This window comes from Apodemus sylvaticus, chromosome 5 (assembly GCF_947179515.1).
Source record: "Apodemus sylvaticus chromosome 5, mApoSyl1.1, whole genome shotgun sequence".
NCBI classification, from domain to species: Eukaryota; Metazoa; Chordata; class Mammalia; order Rodentia; family Muridae; genus Apodemus; species Apodemus sylvaticus.
This window is the reverse complement of record NC_067476.1, coordinates 118,863,528-118,875,570: the sequence shown is the minus strand read 5'-3', so window position 1 is coordinate 118,875,570 and position 12,043 is coordinate 118,863,528. Positions and strand designations below refer to the sequence as shown.

General features: G+C 42.6%; 1 protein-coding gene across 11 annotated transcripts in view; it reads right to left on the bottom strand.

Annotated features, from left to right (window-relative positions):
* The window catches only part of Plcb4 (phospholipase C beta 4), a 361,630-nt gene that overhangs the window by 55,574 nt on the left and 294,013 nt on the right, over positions 1–12,043 (bottom strand). For 9 of the 11 annotated variants that reach the window (XM_052183720.1, XM_052183729.1, XM_052183724.1 and 6 more), the window contains 5 exons: positions 9,953–10,032; positions 9,362–9,446; positions 6,169–6,259; positions 5,311–5,406; positions 165–268 (listed from right to left, as the gene is read on the bottom strand). In XM_052183720.1, coding sequence (XP_052039680.1) covers positions 165–268; positions 5,311–5,406; positions 6,169–6,259; positions 9,362–9,446; positions 9,953–10,032 — 456 coding nt within the window. The remainder of the gene's footprint in view (positions 1–164; positions 269–5,310; positions 5,407–6,168; positions 6,260–9,361; positions 9,447–9,952; positions 10,033–12,043) is intronic. The other 2 variants (XM_052183726.1, XM_052183728.1) reach the window with 1 other exon arrangement.

Genomic DNA, 12,043 nt, shown 5'->3' with positions numbered 1-12,043 from the left:
AATATTGTGAGTGTGTCAAATTCTGGTCCCACAGCAGAGAATTTTGTCCTCTATAATTAGAGAGAAAAACACAATACCTGGTTCTCCTGTTGTCACAGCCCCCAAAGCCCACAATAATGGTCACCCCTTAAAACCATGCCAGAGTGGAATACAGTGCCTCGGACCTTCTTGACGCTGTTCGCGACCGCTTCCTTGTGGCTGTAGTCATCGGCAGAAAGTTCATTTCCAAATTTGTATTCAGGGTGGGCTTCTTCCTCTTGATCAGCTGCTTAACAGAGAGAAAGAAAATCCATAAAGCCAAATTCAAACCCTGCCCATAACCTTAGGAGAACAGGAGAGAAGGTTCTCATGACCTACGCACATAACCAGGATCTTGAAACCACACCTCTGCTGTGTCTGTTTCATACACAGGCTGATTATCTTGAATCTGAAAATCGAAGAACCAGAGAGTTCTAAGATCCTAAGCTGTGTGATCATTGTGGTAACAAACGAGAAGTTTCAGATTTCACAGTATTTCGGAGACTACATTTTCTATTAGGGATATTCGATTGGTAATCTATGAAATATCTCAGAATCTGAAAACGTGAGCATAGAATGAGAGTGGGTACCCAGAAGTCTGGTTTTCCAGGGCGCAGCAGGATGGACATGGAGCCAGACTCTCATTTCAAAATAATCAATTATGAAATTAAAAACTTTAATTTAGAAAAATCATGAAATCAGAACTGCTTCTCTGGCCAAGTATTTTGGATAATGAATATTCAACTTGCGTAAGTAGTCTAACCTAATCATCCAAGTGTAAACTGCACATGCCTGGTAGACACTTAGTAACTAGGACTTACACAGAGTATCTGAATATATGTTAGCATTTAATGAGCACTCACAAGTAAATAGAAACACTTACGGTCATGTCCAACTTTGCTACTGAACACCTGATGCCTCACACTCTGCCTGGGAAGTAGTCATTTGTCCTTCTGAGTTTCAATCCAGCCTGAAGTCAGAGCGCATGCACACTTTTTCTTAGAGCATTGTCTGTTTTCTAATGTCTCTAGGCAGACCTAGCCTTCAAAGCCATATTGGGTGTATGCTTGCCTATCATGCGGGTATGTTGAAATTGAAGACTCTATAGTAGTTTCAAAATATGACACAAAATAGATACAACTAGCTGGCTGACCAGAATATTACTGAGGGAAAACAAGAATTACATATATAACCAGGACAACAGGACCTCTGGGCCCTAAAAGAGAAATAGATAGATTGGTAGATGAGGCTTTCTTTTTAGGAACTTTCATAGTTTATACAATTTCCTGAGGTTTTTTTTTTTTTTTTGCAAAAGATAACAAATTTGTAAGTGTAATAGGTAATCGTTAGGCATATTTTTTGCCTATAGCAATGAAGAACATGCAGTATTTAAGGTAGGATGGTGCCTGTATGAATGACAACTAGAATCATTTGGTCCTCATTTTAGATTACTACATAGGTTCAGAAAACACCAGACTTGATTTTTCTCCATCTCCAGGTTACCTTTAGCTGTCAACTTGACAAATCCTTTAACTGTCTGGGGAAATTTTTTAATTAAGGGGGTGCGTGTATCAGACAGATTGGTGTGTGGGCATGTCTGTGGGAGCCTGCCTTGATAGATAATTGATGGCCCAGTCTACCATGGGCAGCCACATCCCCTAAGCAGATGGTCTTGAACTAAGAGAGCTAGTTGAGCATACATCTGCATCTGCCTGATCGTCAACAAGTAGCATTCCTCTAGCGTCCTTGTCACAGTCTTTGACTGTGAAGAATAGCAAGCAGGCCCATCGCAAGTTTTTGCCCTGACTTCCCTCAACAATGGAGCTGGAATTCTAAGCCAAATAACTCCTTTTTTCCCACAAAGCTGTTTTTGGATAGAGTGTTTGTCACAACAACAAAAGTGGAATTAAAACAATCAGCTATATATTTTAAGCTTAAAATATTTTTAATGACCATTATTTATATTTGTGTTATCTATGTACTTTAAAGTCCTCTCTCTAGATTAGAAGAGAAGTACTGTATGGTGTCAAACCTTTGATCCTGAAGTTGGGAGATTCTGGAGCAATTCTCAGTGCTGTTGCCTTATAACTAAGGGATCATGAAGAAAATACTGGACATCTTTAAGCTTCTGGTGCACCAGGGAATGAGAGCACTTATTTACTAGGTTATATGATGTCTGGGCAGTGATACAAGCTGTCTGCATCACAGTTGGTACATAAAGACACAGTTATTATTGTTTTCCTTGTAAATTTATTCCGCTATTTCTGCAGCATGTCTTACTGGATTACAGATCAGTAATGTTTTATGTGCATTTGCTTACCTTCTTTGAAAATTAGGCTGAATTAAAAAAAAAACCTAGTTTTGCTTAATATTCTTTTTTCTAAATTTTAGGGCTATTTATTGACACTAATATATACATACATGTGTGTGTATGTATACTTTATTCTTTTTTTTTTTTTTTTTTTTTGGCTTTTTCGAGACAGGGTTTCAGGGTTTCTCTGCATAGCCCTGGCTGTTCTGGAACTCACTCTGTAGACCAGGCTGGCCTCGAAATCAGAAATCTACCTGCCTCTGCCTCCCAGAGTGCTGGGATTACAGGTATGCGCCACCACCGCCCGGCGTATACTTTATTCTTAAAAATTATTTTGTGTTAATTTTTTAAATCTGAAAAATCTAATGGTTACATACTATATATCCAAAAATAGGTGACCTGATATCTGATCTACCACTCACCGGCTCCCTTGAATGGGCAGCCCTAAGACTGCTTCGATGAACAAAATAGAGATGAAATGTCCATAGGTCTTAAATAATAAATATAACAGCTCCTATTTCCTGCATCCAGGGCCCAGGTTCTTGGATGCTACGACTCAGCCAATGTGTTGTGAGATGCTGAAATTACATAGAGGCCACAAGGGGATGCTCTGCTCCAACGATCCAGCTGAGCTCCACAGATGGTCAAATTAGTGAGCAACCCTGTCTAAATTGTCTAAAATTTTAAAATGATGCCGACTCCAGATGCCCACCTGCTAGCAACTGTATAAAAACCCAAGGAGAACTAGACAAATAAACCCCAGTTGTTCACAAAATCCTGAGAGGTAATAAATCACCATGGATTTGTGCCTCTAAATATATATGATGCATTATGTAATAAGATAGGAACTAACTGAATAATAGGATAGGAGCATTATAGGAACTAAGTGAATAATACCAGAGATCTTTGGCCATTTAGATCCCACTAGGCACAGAGAAACACAAGGGAAGTCAAACACTGTGTTTTTCTTTGGGGCTGGAGTTAAACCCAATGGATCCTTAGCTAATTTATTAATGGGATCTCTCCCACAGTCTGGGTCTTTAATAAGGGACTGTGAGTTAAATTAGGTAATTCGTAGTTTTTGGGTTTAGCCTGTGTACCTAGTTTCATAAAATAAGACATAGTTTAGATGTGTGAGTGATAAGGAAGTTTCTATAAGTACTTATAAGTTTTATAAGTACTTAGTCTTAAGTCAGTCTGTGCATCCATGATTCCATAAAGCAATGCAAGTTCAAGTCGTTTGGGGAGGTAATTCTCAGTATAAATGCTTATATGGTTAGATCACTACCTGAGAACACTCCCAAACTGTCAAATGACCCACTTGATACTATTATTACAAAGTATTATATTATTATTTTTCAGTGCAGGGAACCAAACCCAGGGCTTTTCTCATACTAGGCAAATATGCTGTCCTGAGTTACAACCCCAGCACCAATTTTAAGCAGAACATCATGGCTGGCTATAGTGAGAAAGAAGCTCAATAGGTGATGGTAAATACTCGCATTTTAGGTAAGGCTTCCAGCGACCCTGGTGAGACTAAACCTGTGCAGGCTCAGACCCTCGGGCAGGCTAAACCTGTGCTGTGTCACTGAGCGACACCCAGGCTAAACAAAACTGTCACGCAGGCTTTGACTGTCAAGTTCACCTTGTGAGTATTAGTCAATCATGTGGTTCGGTTCTCTTACCCCATGTTCCTCGTCTTACTACTATCAGTAACAAAACTGAAGTTCACGTTTTTTCTTTACAAAGAAAGAAAGAAAGAAAGAAAGAAAGGAAAGAAAGAAAGAAAGAAAGAAAGAAAGAAAGAAAGAAAGAAAGAAAGAAAGAAAGAAAGAAGGAAGGAAGGAAGGAAGGAAGGAAGGAAGGAAGGAAGGAAGGAAGGAAGGAAGGAAGGAAGGAAAGAAAGAAAGAAAGAAAGAAAGAAAGAAAGAAAGAAAGAAAGAAAGAAAGAAAGAAAGAAAGAAAGGTAGGTTATAGAGTGGGCCTCTCAAAGAAAGAAAGAAAGAAAGAAAGAAAGAAAGAAAGAAAGAAAGAAAGGTAGGTTATAGAGTGGGCCTCTCAAAGAAAGAAAGAAAGAAAGAAAGAAAGAAAGAAAGAAAGAAAGAAAGAAAGAAAGAAAGAAGGAAGGAAGGAAGGAAGGAAGGAAGGAAGGAAGGAAGGAAGGAAGGAAAGAAAGAAAGAAAGAAAGAAAGAAAGAAAGAAAGAAAGAAAGAAAGAAAGAAAGAAAGAAAGAAAGAAGGAAAGAAAGAAAGAAAGAAAGAAAGGTTATAGAGTGGGCCTCTCAAGGATCCCTTCAGCTCCTGCCTAATACAGCAAGTGATTCAAGGTCGAGTCCCTGAGTGGAAATCTTTTCTGAGGCACTCAGTGCATGACAGGAAGGGAGACAGCTAAGCAGAGTCCAGATAAACTGGAAATAACAGTATCCTAAGGAAACACCATCCCCTTGGAAGGCTAATAAAAAAGGTACTTCTAAACATTTAGCAAGATAAAGTCATTGCTAGTTTAAAGTTTGTTGAGAGATTAATGATTTCCTTATTTCCAATATAAACCTTTTAAAAACATGTAACCTGAAACAACTCATTACTCTTTGTGTGTGTGTGTGTGTGTGTCAACTTGTTAGTCTTTGTATGTGTGTGTTCATGTGTGTGTGTGTTTGGTATCTATGTGGCATACGTGTATGTATGACAATGAGAGTGTGTGAAAGACGGTGAGTGTGTGCCCACAGTGCGCACATGGAGGTCAGAGGACAGCCTCGCCTGTCAGGCCTTACCTTCCACCAGGTTTTGGACAGGCTTTCTTGGTTGTTTCCGGTGCTTGCCAAACTAGCTGGCTCATGGATGTTTCTGTCTCTGCCTCCCATCTTCACAGGCATTACATGTGTTCAAGTTAAGCAGGTGGGTTCTGGGTATTCAAACTCAGATCCTCACGCCTGCGCGGCAAGCGTTTGACCCGTGCAGCTGCACCCCAGCCCCACGACTCACCACTTTCTATTTCCTCTTCATTGTCATCTTCCAAGATGCTGGCCGGGGCGGCTGACTCTCCAGATTCCATCATGCTCTTCAAAGCTTCCAGCTGTTCTATGGTAACATCACACGGAGATGAGAACAGATGCTCGACCGCTTACGAAGTGTGAGAGAGTCTTGGGTCCCTGCTCCCCCGGCCCGCCCCCCATGGGCATTACAGGCATTCATATTGAGCACGTGGACTCAGATCCTCATGCCTGCACAGCGATTTCACCCTGGAGCCGCTTCCCCAGCCCCATAACACTTTGAGATGTTTCCAGTGTGAGTGTAAATTCATTTAATTTTTTTTTTATGAACAAAGCTGTGACTTTGTTCATAAAGTATGTAGCAGTACAAATACTCTTTTTCCTTCTGTATTTTAACATATAAGCATATGAGTACTTTCCGCTGAACGGACCAGTTGTAAGAACTAAGGATTAATGGGAATGTAGTGGCAGAATGCTGGAAAATAAATGTAATATCTGCACTCTGCCTTCCTTTCTCTTATATTTTATGGTTGTGAGCCTAGCCTTTAACGGCTGAGCCATCTCTCCAGCCCTTTTTTTTTTTAAGATTTATTTATTATTATATGTAAGTACAATGTAGCTGTTTAGACACACCAGAAGAGGGCGTCGAATCTCGTTACAGATGGTTGTGAGCCACCATGTGGTTGCTGGGATTTGAACTCAGGACCTCTGGAAGAGCAGTCAGTGCTCTTAACCACTCAGCCATCTCACCAGCCCCTCTGCCTTCCTTTCTCAAATCTGTGACCAGTTCTAGATCACATTTCATCTAGACAGCTGGACTGCTCAAACAACACACGTTCCATTGACTTACTTTTTTCAACTTCAGGCTTCAGCCTTTTATTTTTGATGAGTATTTTTCTTTTGAGGTCATTGGGAGACGGCAAGGGCCTTCCTGGTTCAAGCTAGAGATATACCGAAAGAGCTCAGTTAGGGACTTCTCCACGCTCAGTTCCAGACCCTAAGAGACCCAGATGCCCGGAGGGAGTCACAGCAGCCACTAGATGTCAGTGTGCACAGCTCTGCTTCCACACAACGCTCAAGTCAGCTCACTGAGTCTGAACTCTGACTTAAATACTGCTGTAAACCCAGTCTTCTGGGATGTATAGACAGATCCTACTTCCCTAGCAGAGCAGGGTCTGACCTGAGCAGGGCTGGGGGTGGCATCCAGCTGGATGGTGGGCCTTTCACATTTCAGGTCTATCGAAAAGCACTTGAAAGGCCTCAGATCACTGCTGCGTCTGCACCCGGTCATAGACTAAGCCTGACTTCTCACCAGACTGACATGGGATCTTAATGGGTTCACTCAAGACGGGAGAGGTTTGAATTGCTGGAAGCTGAACTTTGCTGAGGTGTCATGTTTGTACTTTACAGGAAGTTAAGTCTGTTTAGGTCATTCTCTGGGATCCGTGGGACTGACCTCTGTCTACGTATTCACTTGCCACCCATCCAGCTATCACCCACCCACGCTTTCCCACAGCTGTTTATCTCACAACGCATTACTTTACCCTATGTTTCAGAAGCAAGTCTATGCCTTGACTTCTTAGGACTTTTAACTGCGGGCTGCCTACTACAGGCTGCCTGGTGGAGCTGGTCCATTCCCTGGGAATATGTATGTCCCTTCACTAAAAATCACACTTAGAAGGGGAAACAAAATAGTCAGAGGAGGCATAGGGAAGGAGGGAACTGGGGAGAGAGGAGTGGAGGACGGAAATGGGTGGTTAGGATCAGGTGCAACTGAAGAAAGGCCCAGAGGGCCAGGAGAATAAATGGAAACTTGCAGCTGCCTGGGGAGGGAAGCTGTCTAGGAAGTCCCAGAGACCTGGATAGGAGTCATTGCTGGTGACTTTAGCTAAGATGCCTAAGAGTGGAGATATGGGACCTGAAGAGGCCATCTCTTATAGCCAGGCAAGACCTCCAGTGGAGAGACAAGGACACCAACCAACCCACAAAACTTTGACTCAAAATTTGTCCTGTCTAAAAGAAATGCAAGGATGGAGCAGAAACCAAAGGAAAGACCAACCAATAACCTGCTCAACTCAAAACCCATTCCATGAGTAAACACCAGCCCCTGTCACTATTAATGATGCTCTGTTATCCCTGTAGACTGGAGCCTAGCATAACTGTCCTCTGGGAGGCTTTACCCAGCAGTGAACTGAAAGAGATGCAGATACCCACAACCAAACATTACACAGAGGTCAGGGACACTTATGGAAGAGTTGGGGTAAGGACCGAAGGTCCTGAAGGGGACCTGGCTTTCTGTGAACTCTCAGAGTCTGAGCCACCAGCCAAAGAACACTCAGAAGCTGGAACGTGGTCCCCAACACATGTATCTCAGACAGGCAGCCCAGTCTTCATGGCTACCTTGTACCTGCTTCAGTGGGAGAGGATGTCCCTAATCTGGCAGAGACTTGATGTGCCAGGGGGGGGGGGGATACCCAGGCAGCCCCACCCTCTCAGAGAAGGGGAGGGGCTCTATGAGGGAGGAACCTGGAGGATGAGCAGCATTTGGGATGTTAATTGATTAATAATTAATTAAGAAGAACACAATGGCCTCTGCACAATAGCAAGCCTTTTCTCTTGCCTAAGAGAACAGACAGAGGATCCGGGCTAAAGAAACAATAATAAAATAAATAAAGGATGCGTCTTCGTATAGAATCCCTCACAATCAGCTTCCTAGACAAAGATTGATACATCATAAGTTTATGTGAGAGCTGGCTCTTGCACATGTCCACAGAGAAGTGGAAAAATAAGAGAAATGAGGAGACAGTCAGTGAAGGGTGTATTATTTAGATGTTATCACTGGGGCACCTGAGGGTGGCACCCAGGGAATCCTGCAGGGAGCCCAAGGGTCGGAAGAGAACAGGTGCTCAGAAATAGCCCTTGGGAACACAGAGTGAGGGGATTTGTGGAGGGGTTCATTCTCAGACCCTTGCAGTCTGTCTCTCGTGTGATCGAAGCCTGACCAGTGACCAGAGGTGGCCTTCCACAGAGGGCTGCAGGCACTGGCAGTCAGCAGTCAGGCCAAGTGTGGGGTAAGGAGAGAGTGCTGGGAGGGCTTGGGTGGCACTTTCCCTAGTGCTTCAGTGCTGCAGAGAGCCAGCCCTGCACAGGGTGCAGCCCTGTCCCCTGGGCTTTCAGCTGCTGCATGGACCTTTGGGAAAATCTACTGTTAGAGAGGCCAAGTCATTTACCTGGCACAAATACCCTCTTGTCATGCATGGATTTTCCTGTCACTCTCCTTCTGTTGAATGCTACCATATTTACAGGAGGGATGAATAGTCTAATAAAGCACTTTCATTTTAATAAGCCTTGTTTCTTGTAACATCTTGTCACAGTGCATCCAGACAGAAATCCAAGGAATTCTCTGGAACAATTACAAATGCATTTAGACTCCATAAAGCCCTCCTATGGATCACGGACTTAACTTCTTTATAAACAAACTGCCAGGTATATAATGAAGCTCGAATCTGGCCGTGTGACTTTGCCTGAGTATTTATTTTGGAGTTGGGAACTTGAACTCTGTGTTTTAGGACATCAGTTTGGAGCTTTTCCCACAGCAGCTGCCTCCCATGAGTTTTGAACCCTGGGCACACATTTGTTTACCTGGAGGATTTAAATAATACACCTGCTTATGACCCTGGGTTGATCAGAAATGAAACAAGACTGTAGGTGGGGCCCTAGCACTGGTGTTTTTCACAGGTATTTGAGGTGACTCAGGATGCAGTGGACACTGGGAAGCACTGCGGGGCCTGGGCTCTTGGCTTGGAAGCTTGATGAAATTTAAACCATGAAATCCTAAGAGCAGCCAGATTAAACGAGTCAGATGTTTACTTTATGCTCCTCTCTACATCTCTCTGAAGCACGAGAAAAGCTTTTTGTACCAGAGAATCTAAATAAATATGAAAATCCTTAGTGTTCAGCCTCCAGTGCTACTTGACCCTTGAAAAACACATTTCAAAACAAATCCATTCATGCTGGGACTCTGGTTTGCTAAAAATACGTACTGGATGAGACTCAAGTGCTTGTTTCAACAGGAGATCCCCAAATAGATCTTCACAATACTTGGACATCTTGTACTGTTGATATTTGCTAGGGAGAAAGAAGTGGCATTTGTAAATTCAAGTGTCCATTAGCTCTCCAAGAAAGAGTCATCCATCCTGAGAACGAGACGCCCCCGGTTTGCAAAGTGCAAGACAGTCTTCATAACATTAACTGGAGCTATACTTTTAATATGCCATACAGACTTTAATTGGTTCAACTTTAAATTAAAAAAAAAAAACTGGCAAAAAAAAAAAAACCATAAGAACGCCTTCCAAGTTATTGCCAAATTTTCCATCTCAAAGAAACTTTAGACTAGGTGTCCTAATTTCTGACCTTTTGTTCAGGGAAAGCCTTACTGAGCCACATGAAAATGACATCTTGGTGGGCAGGGTGGGAGTGACTGTCCTCACTGGAGGACTATTTGTTACTTAGCACATCAGATAGCAAACTACTCAGTTAGTTTAAAAAAAAAAAAAAAAAAGAACAGCAGGACAAGAAGCAAGGGATCTGAAACATCACCAAGTAGGGGCATGGAAAAGAAGGGGCCTTCATACCTGCAGTGGTTTTCAAAGGAGAGAATTACAGGATATTCCGATGTGACAAATGCTGTTTCCTTGATGGCTTGGATTACATCCTTTAAAGAGAAAGAGTGTTCATGAAAGGAAAGAGCAGACAGATATAAGGCACCTGATACTTCGCAGTCCACTAACGGAGCATTTCGGGAAGTCCACTTTAACAGTTCTGACCTGGAGGTCACATCTGCCTAGGGACCCCTCCTGGGGACACTCGAGATGTTTAGGACATCCCTTTTCTGTCAAAGCTCTCTTCTACTTCTCCAGTGCTATTAAGTGACATGACTTGAGTGGCCTACTCGTTCTCACTTGTCAGTGTGCAGAGCCAGGGCCTCCGGTCCATGCTGCCCCCTTCTGTGGAGTACTTGGGTTTGAGTGCAGAGCCTGGAAATGTGTGCTCAGCCGCTAAGCCTGGCCACCAGCCCTCATCATTCTCCTCGAGGAGGATGTAAACTTTGTCCAGTGATTTTCATGACAGACTATTCTTCAATCCATTCTTCTGGAGAAACATGCTGGTAGTCACACAAGGATTTCTGGAAGTTTCTAACTGTCCTGCCTCTGAGTTTGGAATCATCTTGGACTATGTATGTCTCCACTATTCTTCGTTGACCCCACCATACTGATACAACTGCAGTACCCATTGTTTCCTGTGAGCCTGGCAAAAAGTGGGTCTCCTCTGTAGTCAAGTCACATGTGAGGTAAAACAAGCGTAGGCTCTGACATCACCTCTAAATCCCTGCCTATTTCTAAATGGGTGGACACCTCCCTATACCTTGCATCTCATGAAGTAGACAAGCTGCAACTGAGGGTTAGCCCTCATGTTGATTTCAGAGAAAGGGACTTCAAACCAATGCTTTACAGTCAGACTATCACACTATAAAATCTGCAAATTCTTACTGGTCTGTAGCTAACCACAGAGCAAGCTGCATCACTCAGCAAGGTTAGAAAATATTTTCACAATAATTATCCATGGCTCTTAAAGTGACAAACTTGAAACTATTCTATTGAATCCGTCGTTTAACTGTCATTCCTCAGTGTTTTTCCACAGGTGAAAATGACCACGAACTTAACTGCCTCGTAAATGGTCCAGAATTATCACGTGAGAAAAACTCTGGCTTTGTCCCTGCGGTCTGCTTTCCTTCCGGGTGATTTTCTTCCAGGCTGTGTCCTGACTGATCTTAGTTCTCTAAGGAGGACACCACTGGTCTTGTCATTGAATGACTGTATTAACTCACACCTTCACACTTTAATACACCCTAACTCTTCTTAGAAAGCATGATCTTAAATTGTTGCTGAATAAAAGTCACTAGTATCTTGTCTAAGAGATGTGATAAGGATGGAACATTACACATACAGAATTCCAAAAGGAAGACACCTTGGTGATCTGAGTAGTCACCAGAGCTAGGACCATTGTTCCAGATATCGTCACCATCTATCCTGGACTATGCGAACCAGAAGGTATGGATGTTTCTGACATTAGCCTACCACACACTTTCTTACCATTGGTGGGATATCATGGATATGTGGAAGAACACACTAAGAAATTAGCCTTCAAATCACATGTAGACACTACCCAAAGATCCCATGAGATGCCTTGTTTATTGACTATTTTCCTTTTGGTGGGAAGCTTTAGTGAGGAACTTCTCACTGGCCTTGGTACTGAAATGACCGTGCTTACTGCTGGTCCTGGGAATTACGCTTTGTTCTTGGCTCTAAATCTATTGAAAGTGAATAGCCTGGTTTGTGGTAAAGCTTTCAGATTTATAAGATTTCCTAACAATTATTCACAATGCCAAACTCATTGTCTCCTTATTATAAGGCTTACTTATAAGCTTTGCTTCTCTTTTTATGCTACCTTGGAGTCTCTTAGGAATAATAGAAAGTGGGAAAGCAAATAGGTAGGTAAGATAAAAACGTGTTTTGTTGATTTTAATTTGAGAAAAGTTCTCACCATGTCTTCCATGCAAACCTTGAAATCCTAAATTCAAGCAATCTCCCTGCTTCAGCATCCCAACTAGCCAGGCTGAATGTGTACCCAACTGTGACAAAAATGGTTTTGGGCTAAAACTAGAT